This window comes from Dermochelys coriacea, chromosome 1 (assembly GCF_009764565.3).
Source record: "Dermochelys coriacea isolate rDerCor1 chromosome 1, rDerCor1.pri.v4, whole genome shotgun sequence".
Classification (NCBI taxonomy): Eukaryota; Metazoa; Chordata; order Testudines; family Dermochelyidae; genus Dermochelys; species Dermochelys coriacea.
In genome coordinates this window covers 303,390,048-303,410,167 of record NC_050068.2, presented here as the reverse complement: position 1 = coordinate 303,410,167, position 20,120 = coordinate 303,390,048, and the positions used below count along the sequence as shown (strand labels likewise).

General features: G+C 40.8%; 1 protein-coding gene across 1 annotated transcript in view; it reads left to right on the top strand.

Moving 5' to 3' along the window:
- BMT2 (base methyltransferase of 25S rRNA 2 homolog) overlaps window positions 1-18,883 on the top strand; it is an 82,902-nt gene extending 64,019 nt beyond the window's left edge. Inside the window, exons 4-5 of the mRNA XM_038368614.2 lie at window positions 10,253-10,367; window positions 15,458-18,883. Coding sequence (XP_038224542.2) covers window positions 10,253-10,367; window positions 15,458-16,087 — 745 coding nt within the window. The 3' untranslated portion in view covers window positions 16,088-18,883. The remainder of the gene's footprint in view (window positions 1-10,252; window positions 10,368-15,457) is intronic.
- Window positions 18,884-20,120: the final 1,237 nt, after the last annotated feature.

Genomic DNA, 20,120 nt, shown 5'->3' with positions numbered 1-20,120 from the left:
CCTCTACCTTTAGATCCATAAGTTCTTCAGTCCAATCCATTTCCCTAACTAATTTCCTTAATTTCTGAAAGTCAGCCCTTTTGAAATCAAAAACTCTAGTTGCAGATTTATTGTTGTTAATCCTTACATTTAGTTTGAACTAAATTAGCTCATGATCACTTGAGCCAAGATTGTCCTCTACAACCATTTCTTCTATGAGGTCCTTGCTACTCACCAAAATTAAATCTAAAATGGCATCCCCTCTAGTCGGTTCAGCAACTACTTGATCAGCTATCACATCTAGGAAAATCTGAACCCTATTATTATTACTAGCACTGGTCCTCCAGTCTATATCTGGGAAGTGAGTCTCCCATGATCACGCAGTTTCCATTAGTATTTACTTGAATAAAGACATTAAAAAGGGCTCTATCCATATCCAAATTAGATCCCGGAGGTCTATAGCACACCCCAAGCACTATCGTAGGTGTACATTACATTCCGGCCTACAAGAGAAAATACAGCCCTCAGCCGCAGTTTAAACCCCAGTCATCACAGTACACATCTCAATACTCATCACAGAGCTCTTATGAGCCACAGAGAGAGAAATCTAAGTTCCCCAAGCAAAAGCAATCGGGACCACAACTGACTTAGTTTCAGCCCTCAACCTTGAAGCCACAGTTTTATGTGTTGGTCAAGGTGTAGAATACTCTTCTTGCTATCTTATCCCACTCCTCCTTTCGGAGACTGCTTTATCTTTTTCTGCAGCACCTCGGAACAGATAATCTGCAACAAATGGGTGTTGGAAATGATCTAGAATGCATATGCCATCCACTTCTCCCTTCCCTGTCCCTCTTCAGGGACCCTTCTCACAAGAGTCTAACTACATCAAGAGCTAAGCCATCTCTTCAGTGTAGGAGCTATAGAGCCTATGCCGGTACATCTTGTTACCCGTTCTTGGACCAGCCAAGAAATAACCACAAACAAAGGTGAACTAGAGCAGTACTGAGGGTTGATTTATTGCTTCTCTTATTTGTGCAATTATACTCTCAAACAATGTATTCATGCTGACAGGCTGCAGGTGCAGGTGTTGGTTTCGATATTGCAGTAGAACTTTCTGGTACCAAAGAGAAAGGGAGGTTGGAGACCCATATTGGACCTCGAAGTGCTCAATAGATACGTCAAAGCACAAAAATTCGATCAACGATCATCCCAGCATTAGAAGAAGGAGATTGGTTCTCGGTCCTCAACCTTTAAGATGCATACTTCCACATTTTCTTTCATACCAAGTCACAGGCGTTACCTTAGATTATGCTGGGCCAGTACCACACACTTTTGGCTTCTCATCGGACCCCAGGGTGTTCTTCCAACGTCCTCTCAGTAATAGCAGCCCACTTACGTTCTCAGAGCATAATGTTTTATCCTTACCTGGACGATTGCCTTCTCAGGGTATGGTCCTACATAGAGATCCAATGGGTCACTCAGTCACATGCGACCTGTTTCTGAATCTGGGTCCACAGATTAACAAACAAAAATTGATGTGTAATACCAGAGCAGATCCTAGATTTCATAGGAGCCGACCAAGACTCCATTCAGGCAAAGGTACTCCTCCCACATCACAGATTTCTCAGTCTCTCTTCTTTGATAGAGACAGTGCAATCCAGGCCCCAAATTTCAGCCAAGCATTGCCTCCAACTTCTTGGACACATGGCCACAGACACATTGATTATTACTCATGTCAGACTATGAATGAGATGCCTTCAAGCATGATTCAGTTCAGTTTACAAGCCAAAGGGAGACAACATAAACTATCCCATAAGTGGTGGAAGAACCTGATAGACATCTTTACGAGAATTCCGTTTATTCAGTCCTCCCCATCTCTACTCCTGATTAGTGATTCATCCCTCAGAGGATGGGGCGCACATCTCAATGGTCACCAAATACAGGGCAAATGGTCTCTTGTGGAGACATATCTCCATATCGACCTGCTCGAGCTCCGAGCAGTCAGAAACATGTGTGCTCGCTTTCTCCCACCGATTAAGGACAAGCATACAAAGGTCATGACAGACAATGTGGCCTGCATATACTATATAAACCAACAGGGAGGTGCAAGGTCTCATTCTCTGTGCAATGAACCTATGGAACTAGTGCATCTCCCACAGCATCTTAATATCAGCGGCCCACCTACCAGGAATATACAACACGATGGCTGACCATCTCAGCCACAAATTCCCACATGAATGGGAGATAGTTGGCGATTCTACATGACATAGTCTGACAATGAGGGACATCAGTAATAAATTTGTTAGTTATCAGAACAAGAAATGTCCCCTGTACTGCTCCAGGGCGGGAATTGGACAATGCTTCTTGCGAGACGCTCTCCTTCCTTGGGTCAAGGGCCTACTTTACACCTTTTTCCCCCATTCCCTCTATTACCAAAGGTCTTGTTCAAGATAAAAAGGGAACAATATTATTCTCACCACCCCCACCGTGGTCACTCAAACCGCTGCAACTGGCATTTTGTCCACCAATGACTCTACTGGTCATTACTTACCTCCTGTCGCAGAATGAGGGAATCCTCCACCCCAATCTGTGGATCCTGTGCCTCAAAGCGTGGCTTCTTCATAGATTTGGCACATAGAGACATCTCGCTCTGAGGAGGTACAGGAGGTGCTATTACACAATATAAAGAGCACTACTCATTGTACCTACCTCCAGGAATGGAAGAGGTTCCAGATCTGTGCCAACCCAAGGGTGTCACACCTAATACAGCCACCCTACTGGTGGTCCTAGACTACCTGTTAACCTTAAAGAAATCGGGTCTCTCTATTAACTCGCTGAAGGTTCATTTAGCAGCAATCGTCGCCTTTTACTGGTGGGTAGAAGGCTATTCAACCTTTTCCCACCCAACTACAAAGAGGTTTCAAAGCAAACCTCTTCCCACAACTCAGGCCCCCACTCCCAATGGAACCTCAGTCTAGTGTTTAAAAGGACTGACTAGACGGCCATTTGAACCCATGGCCGTCTAGTGTTTAAAAGGACTGACTAGACGGCCATTTGAACCCATGGCCACTTGTTCACTATCTCACCTTTCCATGAAGATGGTGTTCCTCATTTCCATCACTTCAGCCTTAAGAATAGGGGAGATGAGAGAGCCTTGATGGCGCATTCCCCTTTTAATGTGTTCTTCTCTGATAAGGTCACACTCAGACCACATCTGAAGTTCACCCCTAAAGTGCCTTCTGCATTTCACATATATCAACTTATTCACCTTTTAACGTGTTATCCCAAACCTCATGAGGACAACAGGGAAGCCATCCTCCATATGCTCACCTTGAGAAGAGCCATGGCCTTCTATTTGGACAGGACAAAGGCCTTTAGAAAATCTCTAAGACTCTTCCTCTCTGTTGTGGATAGATTGAAAGGTGCAGTTGTCTCAGCCTAGAGGTTCTTCATGTGGATTTCTGGCTATATTAAACTCTGCTACCAACTACGTGGGGTGATACCTCCATCTTCAATATGCACGCATTCCACCAGGTCAGTCTCCTCGTTGATGCCTTCTCAAAGGGTATCCCTATATCTGAGATCTGCAGAGTAGCTACCTGGGCATCTGCGTATACCTTTGCAGAATATTGTGCTATTCTAGGGGACCTGGCTACAGATACCCAATTTGGTGCCATAGTACTGTCATCTCTATCAGCCTCTACTCCAAAGTCCCAGCCTCCAGTGGTGGGTACTGCTTGGGAGTTACCTACAGTGGAGCACCCATAGGAACACTACTCAAAGGGTATGTCTACACTACGAAATTAGGTTGATTTTATAGAAGTCGATCTTTAGAAATCAATTTTATACAGTCAATTGTGTATGTCCCCACTAAACGCATTAAGTTGGCGGAGTGCATCTTCAATACCATGGCTAGGATCGACTCATGGAGTGGTGCACTGTGGGTAGCTATCCCACAGTTCTTGCAGTCTCTGCTGCCCATTGGAATTCTGGGTTAAGCTCCCAATGCCTGATGGGGCAAAAACATTGTCGCAGGTGGTTTTGAATCCTTCCTTCCCACCGTGAAAGCAACGGCAGACAATCGTTTCATGCCTTTTTTCCTGGGTTACCCGTGCAGATGCCATAGCATAGCAAGCATGGAGCCTGCTCAGCTCACTGCTGCTGTTGTGAGCATTGTAAATTCCTTGTGCATTATCCTGCAGTATGTGCAGAACCTTGCTAAGAGTTGCCAGCACGAAGATGATTGTGAGGAGGACATGGACACAGACATTCCTAAAAGCATTGGCTGTGGCAGTTGGACATTGTGGTGGCAGTGGGACTGGTTGATACAGTGGAATGCCGATTCTGGGCCTGGCAAACCAGCAGAGGTTGGTGGGACTGCATAGTGTTGCTGGTATGGGATGATTCACAGTGGCTGCGAAACTTTTGCATGCATAAGGCCACGTTCCATGAACTTTGAGTTGCTTTCCCCTGCTGTGAAGTGCAGGAATACCAAGATGAGAGCTGCCCTGACTGTTGAGAAGCAAGTGGCGATAGCCCTGTGGAAGCTTGCAACACCTGACTGCTACCGGTCAGTCAGAAATCAGTTTGGAGTGGGTAAATCTACTGTGGGGACTGCTGTGATCCAAATAGCCAATACAATCCCTGACGTTCTGTTATCAAGGGTAGTGACTCTGGGAAATGTGCAGGTCATAGTGGATGGCTTTACTGCAATGGTGTTCCCTAACTGTTGTGGGGCAATAGACGGAACGCATTTCCCTACCGTGGCACCGGACCACCTTGCCAACCAGTATGTAAACCGCAAGGGGTACTTCTCAATGGTGCTGCAAGCACTGGTGGATCACAAGGGACGTTTCAAGGGACATCAACATGGGATGCCCGGGAAAGGTGCATGATATTCGCATAGTTAGGAACTCTGGGCTGTTTGAGCAACTGCAAGAAGGGACTTGCTTCCCAGACCAGAAAATTACCATTGGGGATGTTGAAATGCCAATAGTTATCCTTGGGGACCCTGCCTACCCCTTGCTTCCATGGCTTATGAAGCTGCACACAGGCACCCTGGACAGTAGTAAGGAGCAGTTCAACTATAGGCTGAGCTAGTGCAGAATGGTGGTAGAATGTGCCTTTGGACGTTTGAAAGCTCGTTGATGCTGTTTGCTGACCTAGGTTAGACCTCAGCATAATCAGCATTCCCATTGTTATTGCTGCTTGCTGTGTGCTCCCTAATATCTGTGAGAGTAAGGGGGAGACGTTTATGGTGGGGTGGGAGATTGAGGCAAATCGCCTGGCAGCCAATTTTGAGCAGCCAGGCACCCGGGCGATTAGAAGAGCACAGCTAGGCATGCTGCGCATCAGAGAGGCTTTGAAAACCAGACTATAGTGACTGGCCAGACTATGTTGTGTGTGTTTCTCCTTGCTACAAACCCGCCCCCTTTGTTGATTTTAATTCCCTGTAAGCCAACCCCCTCCCCCCTTTGATCACAGCTGGCAAAGGAAATAAAGTAAGTTGTTTTGAAACCATGCATTCTTTCTTTATTAATTTAAAAAAGAAAATTGAGAACTGACAAGGTAGCCCGGGTGGGGTGGGGAAGGAGGGAAGGACAAGGCCACATTGCTTATTGTAGCCACACTACAAATCCAAACTGTTCGAATGGCAGCCTTCTGTTGCTTGGGCCATCCTCTGGAGTGGAGTGGCTGGGTGCCCGGAGCCAGCCAGCCCCCCCCCGGCGTTCTTGGGCGTCTGGGTGAGGAGGATATGGAACTTGAGGAGGGCAGGTGGTTATACAATGGATGCAGCAGGCGTCTGTGCTCTTGTTGGCTTTCCTGCAGCTCCAACTGACACTTCATCATGTCCATTTGCTCCCCCATTAGCCTCAGCATCGCCTCCTGCTTCTGCTCATCGCAGTCACTTAATGCTTTCCTGGCCTCTGCCACTGAATGCCTCCATGCATTAAGCTGTGCCCTATCAGTGCGCGAGGACTGCATGAGCTCGGAAAACATGTCATCGCAAGTGCATTTTTTCCGCCTTCTAATCTGTGATATCCTCAGGGATGGAGATGATAGGGGGAGCATAGAAACATTTGCACCTGGGGGGCAATAAAAAGGGAGAGTAAAATTTTAAGATAATACGTTTCTGAGAACAAAAGGGAGACTCTTTCACAGCGAATCAATCAATTCACAGTAGACCGCACATGTGCTTTAGGTACAAGGTTGCGTTTTGCCTTTTATATTGAGCACCTGCCAATATGGTGACACATCACCTAAGGCTGGGCAGCAGAATTCGGTTTCCAGGCAGCCATGATAAGCCAAAGGGTACGCTGGGTTGTCGTCTTATGTCTTCATAACATGTAGGAATGGTTTCAAACTGCAACGCCCTCCTTTCCCATAGCAAGCAATGCTAGTTGGGTTTCACATTTAAAAGGAGGGGCTGTGGTTTTCGGGTGGATGTGCAGCGCACACCTCCCCCGCACCCCACTGCATAGCTATTCTCTGGGATGATCCCTTCACCCCTCCCCCGCCGCATGGCAGTTCTCTGGAATGATCCTTTTTAGACAAGCGCAAACAGCCCAGCATAAACGGGATCCTTTTACTGTTCCCTTACAAAAATTCAACCAGGTGTCCATGAATATCACTCTCCTGAGGCTAACATAGAAAGATATAGACCAAATGTTGCTTGAATGCGACCAAAACCCAGGACCATTTGCTGCCATGCTTTGTGCTGCAGTGATTCCAGACTACTTGCTACTGGCTGGGCATGGTAAAGTGTCCTCCTGTGGAGGACAAAATAAGGCAGCCCTCCCCAGAAATCTTCTGGAAAGGCTTTCAGAGTACCTCCAGGAGAGCTTCAGGGAGGTGTCCCTGGAGGATTCCCGCTCCGTCCCCAAATACGTTAACAGACTTTACCAGTACTGGCCACGAATGCATCCCAATTCTTCAGAGCAAATCAAACATTAAACACTATTGCTTTTAAACCCTGTACTTTAGTTACAAATGTGCACGCACCAGAGGTGCCTTCTCTGGCTTGAGGGTAAGGGATCCCACTTTGGGAGGGTATTGGCTCCAGGGTGATGAAAAGATCCTGGCTGCCGGGGAGAACAGATTTACCACTTGCTTGCTGTGCATTCTCCTTCTCCTCCTCCTTCTTCCTCATCCACACAATCCTCCTCCCTGTTGTGTGAGACTCCCCCATTGCAGGTATCCATGGACAGTGGTGGGGTAGTGGTAGGGTCCACCCCTAGAATGACATGCAGCTGATCACAGAAGTGGCATGTATGGGGCTCTGACCTGGAGCTACCATTTGCTTCCTTTGTCTTTTGATAGGCTTGCCTGAGCTCCTTAACTTTCACGCGGCACTGCTGTGTGTCCCTGTTGTAGTCTCTCTCCACTATGCCCTGTGCGATTTTGGCATATATATTAGCATTTCTTCTTTTTGATGAGAATTCGGCCTGCACAGATTCTTCTCCCCATACAGCAATCAGATCAGGTGTCTCCCTTTCGGTCTATGCTGGAGCTCGGTTGCAATTCTGGGGGGACTGCATGGTCGCCTGTGCTGCTGAGCTCACCACACTGACCAAACAGAAAATGAAATTCAAAAATTTCCCAGGGCTTTTCCTGTGTACCTGGCTAGTGCATTGGAGTTCAAATCGCTGTCCACAGTGGTCACACTGGAACACTCTGGGATAGCTCCCGGAAGCCAATGCGTCGAATTGCGTCTGCACTACCCGAAATTTGACCCAGGAGTCTATTTTAGCACTACTCCTCTCACCGGGGAGGAGTACAAAAGTTGATTTTAAGAATCCTTTAGGTTGAACAGGATTGGTTTGTGACTGTAGACGCATTCATTTTAAAATCGATCTAATGTGGCTAAATTAGCCCCGTAGTGTAGACCAGGGCTAAGAAGAAGTTGTTGGTCACCTTGTTCAGTAGTAATGGTTTTTTTGAGATGTGTGTCCGTATGCGAGCTCCACGACCCACTCTCCTCCCCTCTACTTTGGAGTTCCACTAATTGATTCTGCAGTAGAGAGGGAACTGAGGAGGGAATGTCTGTGGACGCTGGCCGGCCTCGTGGCGGGCCGGACGTACTGCTGTTGAAGTTCTCCAATCAGCAGTCCAGGGCCATGCACACACCTACAATGGAGCACCCATAGGGGGACACATCTTGAAGAACCAATGTGGAGAGTAACTTCTTCTTTTGTTCTCCTTTATTTCAAAATGTTGTTTTCTTTTGATGTGGAAGGAAGTGAAAGTACTGCATGTCTCTATTAAAATTCTGATATTTTTTTCTTGCAAGAGCTCTCTGCGAAAAGGATGATTTCCCCCCCCCACCCCCCCAAGCTGTGAGGCCAGTTGTCTTTTTAGCCCTTGCATAATTGTTTGATCACACTAAACTCATTTTTCTTAACTACAAATTTGTCAGAGACTGTGGAATCATTAAGAGTGAGGTGTTTCTCTAATTATCTAATTTGTAGATGCAGCTACTCTGCTTTCTTTATACCTCTAAAAGTCCTTCTTATCATACCAGCCGAAAGAGTGCCAAAGCCAAAATCATTTAAAAATAATGGATACCTGCACGGTGATGAAGGTATGACACCTGGGCTGATGCTTCATAAATTACAAGTACATAAATTAATTCCTTTTTTATATTGCAGGTTCAGACTGGGACCGAAGTATGGAAATATGAAACACGTGGTCCAGTCCCCCAAAAGTTTACTATCTAACATTTTTAAACAATAGGTGTGACAAAAAGCCCACCCCCAGTCAGTGATCAGGGTAATTTAGTACTAACTGTGTTAACTTTCTCTTCAAAATATTGTGAGCAACTTTAGTCAATAGTAAAAATGTTCATCTCTAGTTTAAAATAAGATTTTGGATTACCGTCAGGTAGTAACTTTAGTAACTTTATCACCGGTTTGCTATTTTTCCTTGGATGCAAATTTAAGTCCTTTTCTAAACATTAAATTAACTTTAAAAAAATCTTGAATTGTGTAAGGATGATACACACATTGACAGATTCTGTAATCTGAAGGGCTGTCATACAAAGATATATCTGAATAATTTATTTAACTAGCTTGTAATGTACATAGCAAAATTAGTTTTAAATGCAAGTCTAAAACTATTAGACTTATTGGTGGAGGGATAGCTCAGTGGTTTGAGCATTGGCCTGCTAAACCCAGGGTTGTGAGTTCAATCCTTGAGGGGGCCATTTAGGGATCTGGGGCAAAAATTGGGGATTGGAAAGGGTTGGACTAGATGATCTCCTGAGGTCCCTTCCAACCCTGATATTCTATGATTCTAATGCTATATATTTCTGATAAAACAGCAGTGTATTCAAATAATAATCCAAATTATGTGAAATAAAAATTTAAATTCTGCAATTAAGAGCACTACTGTCATTTTGATATATATATATATATATATATATATATACAGCATTGACAATGAAGCTAACATTGGACATTTACAGTGGCATGAGTTCTGCCTATAGACATTGAGACAACACAAATAATAAATCTCACTGTGAGGACACTTTTTTCGTGAAACACTGTATACATTTTTTCTTTAACCTCACTACTTCTTGTGTGTGTGTGTGTGTGTGTGTGTGTGTGTGTGTGTGAGAAATTATTAGTGTGATGTGTGCATGGTTCTTTACAAAGAGAACAAAAATGCTATATGTGAAATAATATTTAAACCTTTATGTATTTACTAGAGATTTTATTTATAGTCGTTTGTTTGTTTGAGGTATTTTAACCATAGTATGAAACTAGTGCAACTACTACAGAAATCAGACCAACAGAAACCAAGTTATTCAAAACATACGCAGTATTCCTAAATCTCTTTTTAGTTATTGTAACATGTTGGTGTAATATCATCCTCAGCCTTTTCATTTTGATAATTCTGGTTCAGTCAGTGCCCTCAGGAGAACTTATGTTTGAAAAATTGATTCATAGCATCAGGGGTAAGCATCAGCCACAAAACTCAGTATTTATCATGCTGATCAGAATTGTTGCCTTGTGCTCCTTACCTGGTCTCTCTGTTGTGTTCAGCTGTTGTCTCTCACCTTATGATTAGGTTGTACCGTCTTCAGGGCATGGACCATCTTCTTAGCACAATGGGCCACCTCTAGGCAACTTCAGAGTACAAATAATAAATAATTTTGCCCTCTATTTAGTCAGCACTTAATGTTCTACATAACCGTCTTTTGCTCCAATTGTCTAATTCCAAATATACCTTTTAACAAATAGCATTTGATAAAACTGAATTTCTACTTTCTTAGGTTGCTGCCCCCCTCAGGAAAAATTAGATTACTTGATGTTGGCAGCTGCTTTAATCCATTTCTGAAGTTTGAAGAATTCTTGACGGTTGGTATAGACATTGTCCCAGCTGTTGAGGTATGTAATGTTTACTGAATTTATTTTTAGTTTGAATTATGTATTTTAGGGGTACTTTCTAAAGTGTAAGACTTAAGGGAATATGGGCCTGTTTTAAAAGCAGGTATTCTGTTAGGGTTCTGGAGGACGGGGGGAGTGAGGAAGGAAATATCTCAAGTTTGTTGAAACAATCCAAGTTTATCAATCTTATCACATTGGTCAAGCCTCTATATTATGAATTTTTAGTGTTAAACAAGAAAAAAAATGGCAAATCCCGTAGACATGCAGTATATCTTTAAAGGTTGTTTCATTTTTCACTAGCTAAGAACAAGAAAGAGAAGACAAATTGCTTTTTTTCCCGATTTATAACATGGTAAATGTACTATAATCAAAGCTGTTGGCTGGATGCAACAAACACCACAGAATTTATGGCTGAAGTTAACATTTGTGGCCCCACACAAAATTGCACTAGCTTAATTAAATCTGTGCAACACACAATATCCTTAATTAAATCAGTACAACTTCTGTGTTTTGGAAAAGTCCTGAAATGTTTTTAACTTGCTGTAATCATTATGTACTGCTTTTGTCTCCCCATTTTGGCCTTACTTATGTTAGCGAGGATTAACCAGACTCTAACAGAATAACAGTGCCTTCAACAAGAGTGAGTCACAAGAGAGTGGGAGGGAGATGAGAAGATACAGAAAGGCATAGATTTTTATTTTATACCTGTAATCACATCCACTGACTCCAAGAATCCTGAAGTGAATGAGCAATTTCATATCTTTTATTTTAGAAATGTAATTGGAAGCTAATAAATATTACAACTAATCTTTGTGAAGACAAAGTAAAAATGTAAAAGCAGCCACTGAGGATAGTGCTAGTCAAATCAATAGTATGACCAAATTTGATTGAAAACAGAGGAAGTTGTCATATTTAAACACAGTAATATTTCAGTCTTCATATTCTTTGATACTAATCGAGACAGTTCACAGTGGGTGTTTAAGTCAGGAATATATAGGATAGATGTAGATTCAGTAATATTAACAGCTTGAGGATAATGCTGTCCTTCAGCAAAGATGTACATTCCATTGTTTGCTGCTGCTTTGTGTGAAGACTTATTGTTTGCTGCTGTATAGCACTATTTAGGCAGTGCATGCACTGCATGTTGATGTGATCACCAGACTCGATGCTGGATCCCTAAAAGGATTTGTGCCTAAGTCAACATTTAAGCACTACTGAGATTCTCAGCTCAGTTGTTGCCAAACTGCAGGTGCTTAAGGTATGTTATCCCAGTGAGTATGTGCATAGCTGCCTCAGTCTAGGTGTCTGGGTGCCAATTTCATGCCTAAGCCCCAGAAGGATCCTCTAACTAGGCATTCCCTATCTATCTTACCTGTAGGACCCAATCCGATTGGTGTGCTCCAAGCACTCCTAACCCCCACATAACACGGATTGTGAGGACAAGTGGGAGGTATGCCTCACTCAAAAGGACTTGCCCACACAGAGACTTGGTGCTTGGTAAGACAGGGTTTAATTCTACAGTGCACTAACCTGCCGCACACTCAATCACTGTGTGGACCCTGTTGCTGTATGCTAAAAGTTCTGTAGTGTGCTTTTACCTGATGCTGGTAAACTCTGATGTCTGTTACAGCAGTAGGTCAGATTGCACTAAGGAACTTTAGTGTGCTGCAGCAGCGTCCACATAACGACAATGTGCAGCAAGCTACTACATTGTAGACTAAGGTTATGTCTACGCTACAGCTTATGTTGGCATAATTTATGTCACTCAGTGCTGTGAATAAATCACCCCACTGCGTGACACATGTGCTGGTGTGGACAGTGCTATGTTGGCAGGAGAGCTTCTTCCTCCAATATAGCTACCTCCTCACACGCACTGCAATGGCACTGCTGCATCTGTGCAGCTGCAGATATAGACAAGCCCTCACACTGTGGCTTGTCATGCACTAAATCTCTTTATAGATGAGCTCTAACTTTTAGCCCAGTAGTTAGAGCACTCTCCGTGGATGTGGAAGACCTGGGATTCAGTTCATTTCCCTTCCACCCCTGCCTCATGTGGCGAAGTAGATTGAACCTGGGGTCTCACCTCCCAGGTGAGTGCTCTAACCACTAGGCTACAGGCTAGAACCACTAGGCTCATTTCATCTCTCTGCCCCCATACAATATCTAAATCCCTTTGTGGATCTAGCCCTTGGTCCATGAACCCTTACTGTTTTTTTTTTCTCCATTTTTAAAACTAATTAAGGTTATCATAGAAAAATTTATCTGTGCAAGTCCTAGATGTAATATTTTTCTGTACAATTTAACACTAGTATCAGCTAGTATATAAAGAAATATAAATTTCCAGACATACTTAGCAAAACTAATTGCACAGTCTGAAAATAATCATACATTTTTAATAAGATCATAGTTCAAGTAAGGTTCTTTGTAATTGCATAGAAGAATGTAAGATCAGATAGCAATGAATAACTATTCTTGAGAGGATGCCTAGATGACTTATAAACTTTAAGATGCTACTAATGTAACTCATGGATCTTAATCCATGTCAGGCATTAGGAAATGGAGATGTTTAAGTACTCATATGACCTTCATTATTTGACCCATAAAAGTGTAAAGAGGCTACTATGGAAGCTAGTAATGGGGTGAAGAGTAAACTCTGTCGTGGAGTAGAAACTAGCAGAGACACAGCAAACAGAGCAGGAATTAAAGGTCAAGTTTGTAAATTGCAAAAATCTTAAATGTGGATGCCATATTCTGAGAAATAGGGTTTTTAGGATGTTAGAATTTTGTTGCTGTATTTATTACTTTTGTAATAACATTAATAGTAATCGGAGTTCAGTTTTCCCCTATGCCTGAGGACTTGACTTTTCTTTCTGTACAATACCAAATGAAAAACAAAAAAGGGCAGGGAAAGGTGAAGAGTGCAGTTAAAAGTCAAAAGATCAAGTAAAGCTTCTTGTTGATCCATTTTCTTTCTTTTTTGGATCAAGTTTTTTAAAGGCAAAATCTTTTTGTGAATCTGTCAGATGGCAGAAAATGTGCCTGGTGGGGGAAAAAAGGTCAGTTGTAGGTGGTAAATTGAAGTTCTCCCGTTCCGTTAGTTTTATGTCTCAAGACAAAACAGAACATGGCGGTGAGGAGGAAATCACAAGATAGGAAAATGCATTTTTGTTCCCTGGATTGAAGTAAAATTGCAGGAAGAACCTAGAGGTACAATACAACACCTAGTTGGATACTCTGGGAGCTGACTCTATGTTTGGGGGAAAAACTGTTGCCCAAGACGTTCTTGTGTTACTCTTGTTTTGTGAGGGAGATTTTTTCACTGAGATCATACTGGCAGCTCAGCAATAATTTTTAGCTTGCCAAACCCGTCCCACCAAAGAACTGCAAAGTTAAATTTGCCCTGGCTGGTTATATCAGACTCCTAAGGGTTGTCTGCATGGGGGAGTTATTCCAAAATAGATATTTCTGATTAACTCCCATGTATGAATGCTCTCATACTGGAATAGGAGTATTCACATATGGCGTTAAACAGGAATAGCTAATCTGCTTTAAATTCATATTTTGCTTTATACATGAAAATTAATCCAGTATAGACAAACCCTTAAGGCAGAAAGAGGAAACCTAATATACAGGTGGCCTTGCTATTCTTGTTGAGTAAAACCCACCCCTGTGAAGAAATCCAGGACAAGGCCTACGAATCATTCAGTAAATTTAAGCCTTGCACTGGTTGTCTGCATTAGGGGGCGGGGAAGAGGTGGAAGACGCTTTTTGCTTTCTCTCCTCATTTCTGTCCAACATATAAAAGCACAGTATATTCGGAACTTCTCATTTAACACAGCACAACAGTAGCCAATGTGGAAAATCGTATGTACATGCACCAGTCCGGCAAGCAAGGTAAGGAAAACAACAGTGGTTACTGGCTGGCTTTTTTTTTTTTTTTTTTTTTTTTGGTAAATCCAGTTTGATAAAGCACTCTTAAGTAACAAGTCCTGAAAATGTTTTAAAATTTCTTTCTCTTTTTCCCTGTTGGTTTATAATGAGTCTGTCTTTTCAGCATCTGAGACTGACAGGCATCAGCAAATCTGACTAAAGCGCTATTTTCACAGATGTATTTTGCTAATTTTTTGCTAGTGATCTTATGTGTTACTTGAAGTATGTACAATTTTTAGATGGAAATACACTGAAAATCACAATGGGGTTATTTTAACACTTAACAACAAATACCATGCAGTTACCACAGTTGCATCCTATTCTAAATATACTGTGGTAGAGAATATGATATCACAGATCCTGTAATGTGGCTACCTTGGCAAAAGCTGAGATTTTAATTCCAGTTACTATATATTCTCTGTTCACTTCATGCCACAGTGCAAGTCTGTGAAAAGCAGCTGAAAGATTCCTGTAGCACTAATGACATTTTATAACTTTATATACATTCTCTGAGGAAGAAATGATTCTAGACAGACGCACAGAAAACCAGAAGAGGAAAAGTCTAAATGTAAACAGTGACAAGTAGCTTTATAACAGTATGGTTTCTCTAATTCACACTTTAGTAACTTTTACAGTGTTTACCATTGAAAAGCGAGCCGTGAATGGTGAGGTCTGTCCCACATTTTGTTTAATATGCCGCAATTTTTGTATTGACGGTGTGCAGCTACATTGGGAGAAAGAGAAAGGATTTTGGCAACTGAGTATGAGATATTTGTGGATTTGAACATTTGGAGATGCAAGAAGACAATGTGGAATGAGCACATTAGATGAATGTTTCTACCAAAATTATCAGCAGCAACACTTTAATCTGCAACTTTAGGTTTCAAAGATGACCTCAACTGAGATTAAAATGAGTAGCTCACATTTCTGAGCTATTGGGTGTCAATGCATTGATTCACATTTTGAAGGCTTTCTGTGCAACTATGATAGCTGGCACTCTTACTTTTTTTTGTAGCTTTAGATTCTACAGCACAATTTAGTAGCAAGAGAATTAAAAGGCTGCTGAATATCTAGGGGCCTTTTCATAATCATCACATGCGTTTGCATAATGTTTGTTACTGAGCATAATCTTAATCTATTTTAATATTTTCTCTCACCAGAGTGTCTACAAATGTGACTTTTTAAACCTTCAAATTCAGCAACCTCTCCAGCTTGCACAAGATGCTATAGATGCCTTTCTTAAACATCTGAAAAATCCCATTGATTCTCTACCTGGAGAACTCTTCCATGTTGTGGTTTTCTCACTTCTCCTTTCTTACTTTCCATCACCTTATCAACGATGGATATGCTGCAAGAAGGCCCATGAACTTCTGGTGCTGAATGGCTTGTTGCTTATAATCACTCCTGACTCCTCCCACCAGAATCGCCATGCTATGATGATGAAAAGCTGGAAAATTGCCATAGAATCCCTGGGCTTTAAACGTTTCAAGTATTCAAAGTTTTCTCACATGCACCTGATGGCATTTAGGAAAATCTCCCTGAAAACTAAAAGTGACTTAGTTAGTAGGAACTACCCAGGGATGCTATATATTCCACAGGATTTCAACAGTGTAGAAGATGAGGAATATTCTAACACTTCCTGCTACGTCCGATCAGATATTGAAGATGAACAGCTAGCTTACAGCTTCATGGAGCTTCCTGATGCCCCTTATGACTCAGACTCTGGAGAAAGCCAGGCTAGCTCAGTCCCTTTCTATGAGCTAGAAGATCCTATATTACTTTCAAGTTAATGTAACAGTTAAAATGCCCTTTAAGCCCAAACTTCTTTATTGCTTAACAAATTTTGCTATACTAACATGGGCTTGTTACATAAAAATGGTTTGCATAAAGAAAATGCAAAGGTTTACAGAGTTTGCTATTTTTTTCTACTTTTGAATTTTAAAATTTATTCTTGTACAAAAAGTGAAGAAGAATAATACACATTTTATGCAAAATGACTCATGTCATGGCATAAATTGCTGTTACTTTCTTTAGGACTTTTCAGAAAGGTACCATTCTTTTCTTCAGTGCTGTGAAGTGTGAATTCTACTTAATTTTGCTAAATATCTGGTTTCAATCTTTTTAATTCTTAATACAGTTGGGTTTATGACACTGGAGTTGATGGATTTCTGAGAAGTAATTTGCATTTTGACAGTAAATGTGCAAATAAGTTTGGAGTAAGCTGTTTAGTGGTTAAACTTGTCCATTTTTTTTTATTGAACAACGTTTGTTCTGTGTTGTAGGAAGTGGTTTCATTCTGGCTAAACTTGGGCTGAAGAAACTTTAATACTTGTACATTTGGTTTTACTTAAAGATCTTGTTGATCTTCTATTTCAGTTAATTGAGGTAATGCCAAAATACTGTATTGGGGCATACTCTCCCATCTGTATACACATACACTGGCATAAGAGAAGTTAGACTTGTGTTGATGAGAGACTAGCCCTGACAAATGCTATAGTACGGTAGGTTTAGATACCTTTTTTTACTTCAAAGCTGGAAAGTGTTTGCAATTTTATGATTCTAGTAGCACTAACATGTCAGTATTGCCCACATTGGATAGTTTTCTGTATTCTCCTGAAATTCTATTTTGCACAGTTTTAGAGCAAAATACTTATGGGTGGGGGAAAAATGCTAATAAGTATTCTTTTATAATTTCAGAATTTCCACACGGTAACTCTAGTAGGCCAATTTTGTAAATACTAGGACCCCATTCTACACATATTTAAGGATGTACATACATTTAAGTGACTAACCTCACTGACCACTCTCTCAAATGTGAAGTTAAGCACATCCTTAAGTGTTTGCAAGATTTGGGCCCCATTCTAGATAAGGCATTCAGCTGGACGCTCTTCTCGTGACTTTCTAAGAATTGCTCTGCAATTTGACACAGACAAAATCTGCTTGGTACACATTCTCAACTATTTTGTTTAAATGTATATAGTAAACCTACATCCTTCTGCAGACACATTTCTGTACTGATGGAGAAACAATGGTTATTTTTGATGTGTTTTTTAAAATACTTTTGCTCTCCATTTAAAAAGAATTGCCAAAAATATCAAACCTGGGTACCTGAAGTTAGTCTTAAATCCTTCTACCTAACTAGAAGTAGCTTGAATTAGGTTCTGAAGTGTGGGTTTTAAGACCTTAACTTTAGAGTAGGCTTGGAAATTTTTATCCAGTGTTATAAATGTAGTTTCACAAATGATAAAAAAATATATATATATATATCTTTAGGCCATATAAAATTAATCTCGTATTCATCAGTCAGAAATTACCAATTGCCATTTCTAGTGTGAATTTTTAGGTTTATTATTTTTAGTTTTGTTTTTAAAACACTTCCATGGAAGTTTTGCACTGAAGTTTCACAATTTCCAACTTCTTGATTGCTTTTTCTTTGTATTCTGTACCTTCTTGGCAATTGGTCCTACTTACACTAAAAATTTCACGAACTGTATTAAGTTGCTTTATTCTTCAGCATAAGCTTTTTGTACATCTTGCACATCACAGATTAAAAGAATTCCCTATCATCCAAACTTGATTGCTATAGTTAACTATGAATGGCACAGTTTATTTATAAACAAAACAAGAATTATATTTAAAAATTTAAACATCTTAAAACTAGATGGAAGTGTTAAATTAGAACTCATGGTAAATTAAGAGAATATTAAAAATTTAACAGAAGGCCCCTAATCAAAATGAAATCCACCATGTATTTTGAATTAAGTTAAATACAGCTTGATGTTCACATGTAATGCTTAAAAATTCACTTTTGCTAAACTAAGATGCTTGGAATCAAGACTGCATTCTTCTCAGTTGAGCATTGTTGGAGTCAGTGGTTATGTTAAAGCTAAATGTTGGTGCTATAAATTTCTCAGTTGTTTACAGAAATTACTGATTCTGCTTATACTCCAAAGTGTGCATGAGCTATTTTAATTGGTACTCCTTTTAAGAAACACAAAAAAAAACTATACAAAATTTATTACCACCTAGCATAAATGTATTTGTACTGGTTTAATGTAAATTACACTCCATTTACCATTCGTTCAGATGGGGGTGGCTTGGAATTCAGACCAAGGTATACTCGACAGAAATAGTTTTAAACATTGAATGTTTGAATTCAGCCTACCTGACAGCTTGGTGACATTATGGTTGTGAATCAGGGACCCCAGATTATAATAGAAGCTGTGGTTCTTTTTGCTGCCCAAGATCAATACCTTAAATGCTTTCCAGAAATGGAGGGTTTGGGCTGGCGTGAGGAAAAGTGGCTTTTTGCTACCCGGGCCTCCCAAGACAAGAGAGAGATGTCATGGTCTTCTAGAAATAAAGTGTTGGAGGTTGAAGAAGAATGTCGCTAGGTTTTGAAACTCCACAAAATTATGACTGGACAGGATATGGTGAAAGAAGATCTCCATACTCCAGGTGTCAGGGGGAGGGGAGCAGGCATACCACAAAATATTTGTTTGCATTTATGTTGTCTTTATTTCACTACTTTTGTGAACAAAGCACATGTATTAAAAAAAATAATAATAAAAGCCTTTTGTAAAGTGTTTTGTTTCAGTGGAACTGTTCTCTTTTCTTGCAAGCTATTTATATTTAGATTGTCATTAGTGACATTACCACATAAAATTGATTACTTATAAAACACTTTTGAAGAGGAGTATTGAGTTAACAACATTTTATAAAGAAATAGTAACTAAAATGCAAAATTTGGTACCTCTAATTTTTTTTTTATAATTTTGATTCATAGTTAACGGAAACAAACGTAACTCATTTCTTTCCTGTCCGCTACATGCCTCCCCTTGGTTTCTCCCTTTCAATCTCTTCCTCACAGTAGATCAGAACACATTGGGCTTTCCTCCACCACTCTGCCCCTTTTACAGAGCACAACCTTGCAGCACCTACAATAGGTGTTTCCTCTCAGCCATTATCAATCACAGAAGCACTTTCTGAGATGTTTTCTACTGCAGCTAACCGTGCAGAAGGGAAAGAATGGCAGTGAAGAAAGCAGAATGTAGACCCAGAAGATTGAAAATGCAGGATTCCAATACCATTTCAGGAAAAATGTAACGAGTCTTGTCTCTGTTAATACAATGGACTCCACTTAAGAGTTTTTTTTCTGTGGAATTTTAGCAATTCTCAAGCTAAAAGGTGCATAGAAAATGTTTTGAGTGTCCATCTCCTTTCTCATACTCACTTGGAAATAGGCTCCCATAACCCACTGAAAGGGAATAAACTGTAAGCGTTGGATACATTGTTGGGGTTTTTTTGAAGTTTAAAAGGCAAAATTATGAGAGCTGCTCATACTGCCTTGTCCAAGCATAATACATAGCTGAAGTACAAAGCAACTTCTAGTGATGTCATTTAAGAATCCATATGAAAGCAAATGCTGTTCCCACCCTGCTAACCTGTAACTGGGTTTTCCTTCACTGTTAAACAGCAGCAAATGTTCTTTGGCTGCTCTTAGTGTTGCTCCCTGCAAGAAACTTTCCATGCATTTCTCCCTACCTGAAAGAGGGGTTTAAACCTTTTAAAATAAATCTCCAGTTGCAACTTTTAAACAGCATGAATTAGCAGAATAACTCTTTTATAATAGGTTTCAGAGTAGCAGCCGTGTTAGTCTGTATTCGCAAAAAGAAAAGGAGTACTTGTGGCACCTTAGAGACTAACAAATTTATTAGAGCATAAGCTTTCGTGAGATACAGCTCACTTCATCGGAAATGCATCCGATGAAGTGAGCTGTAGCTCACGAAAGCTTATGCTCTAATAAATTTTAGTCTCTAAGGT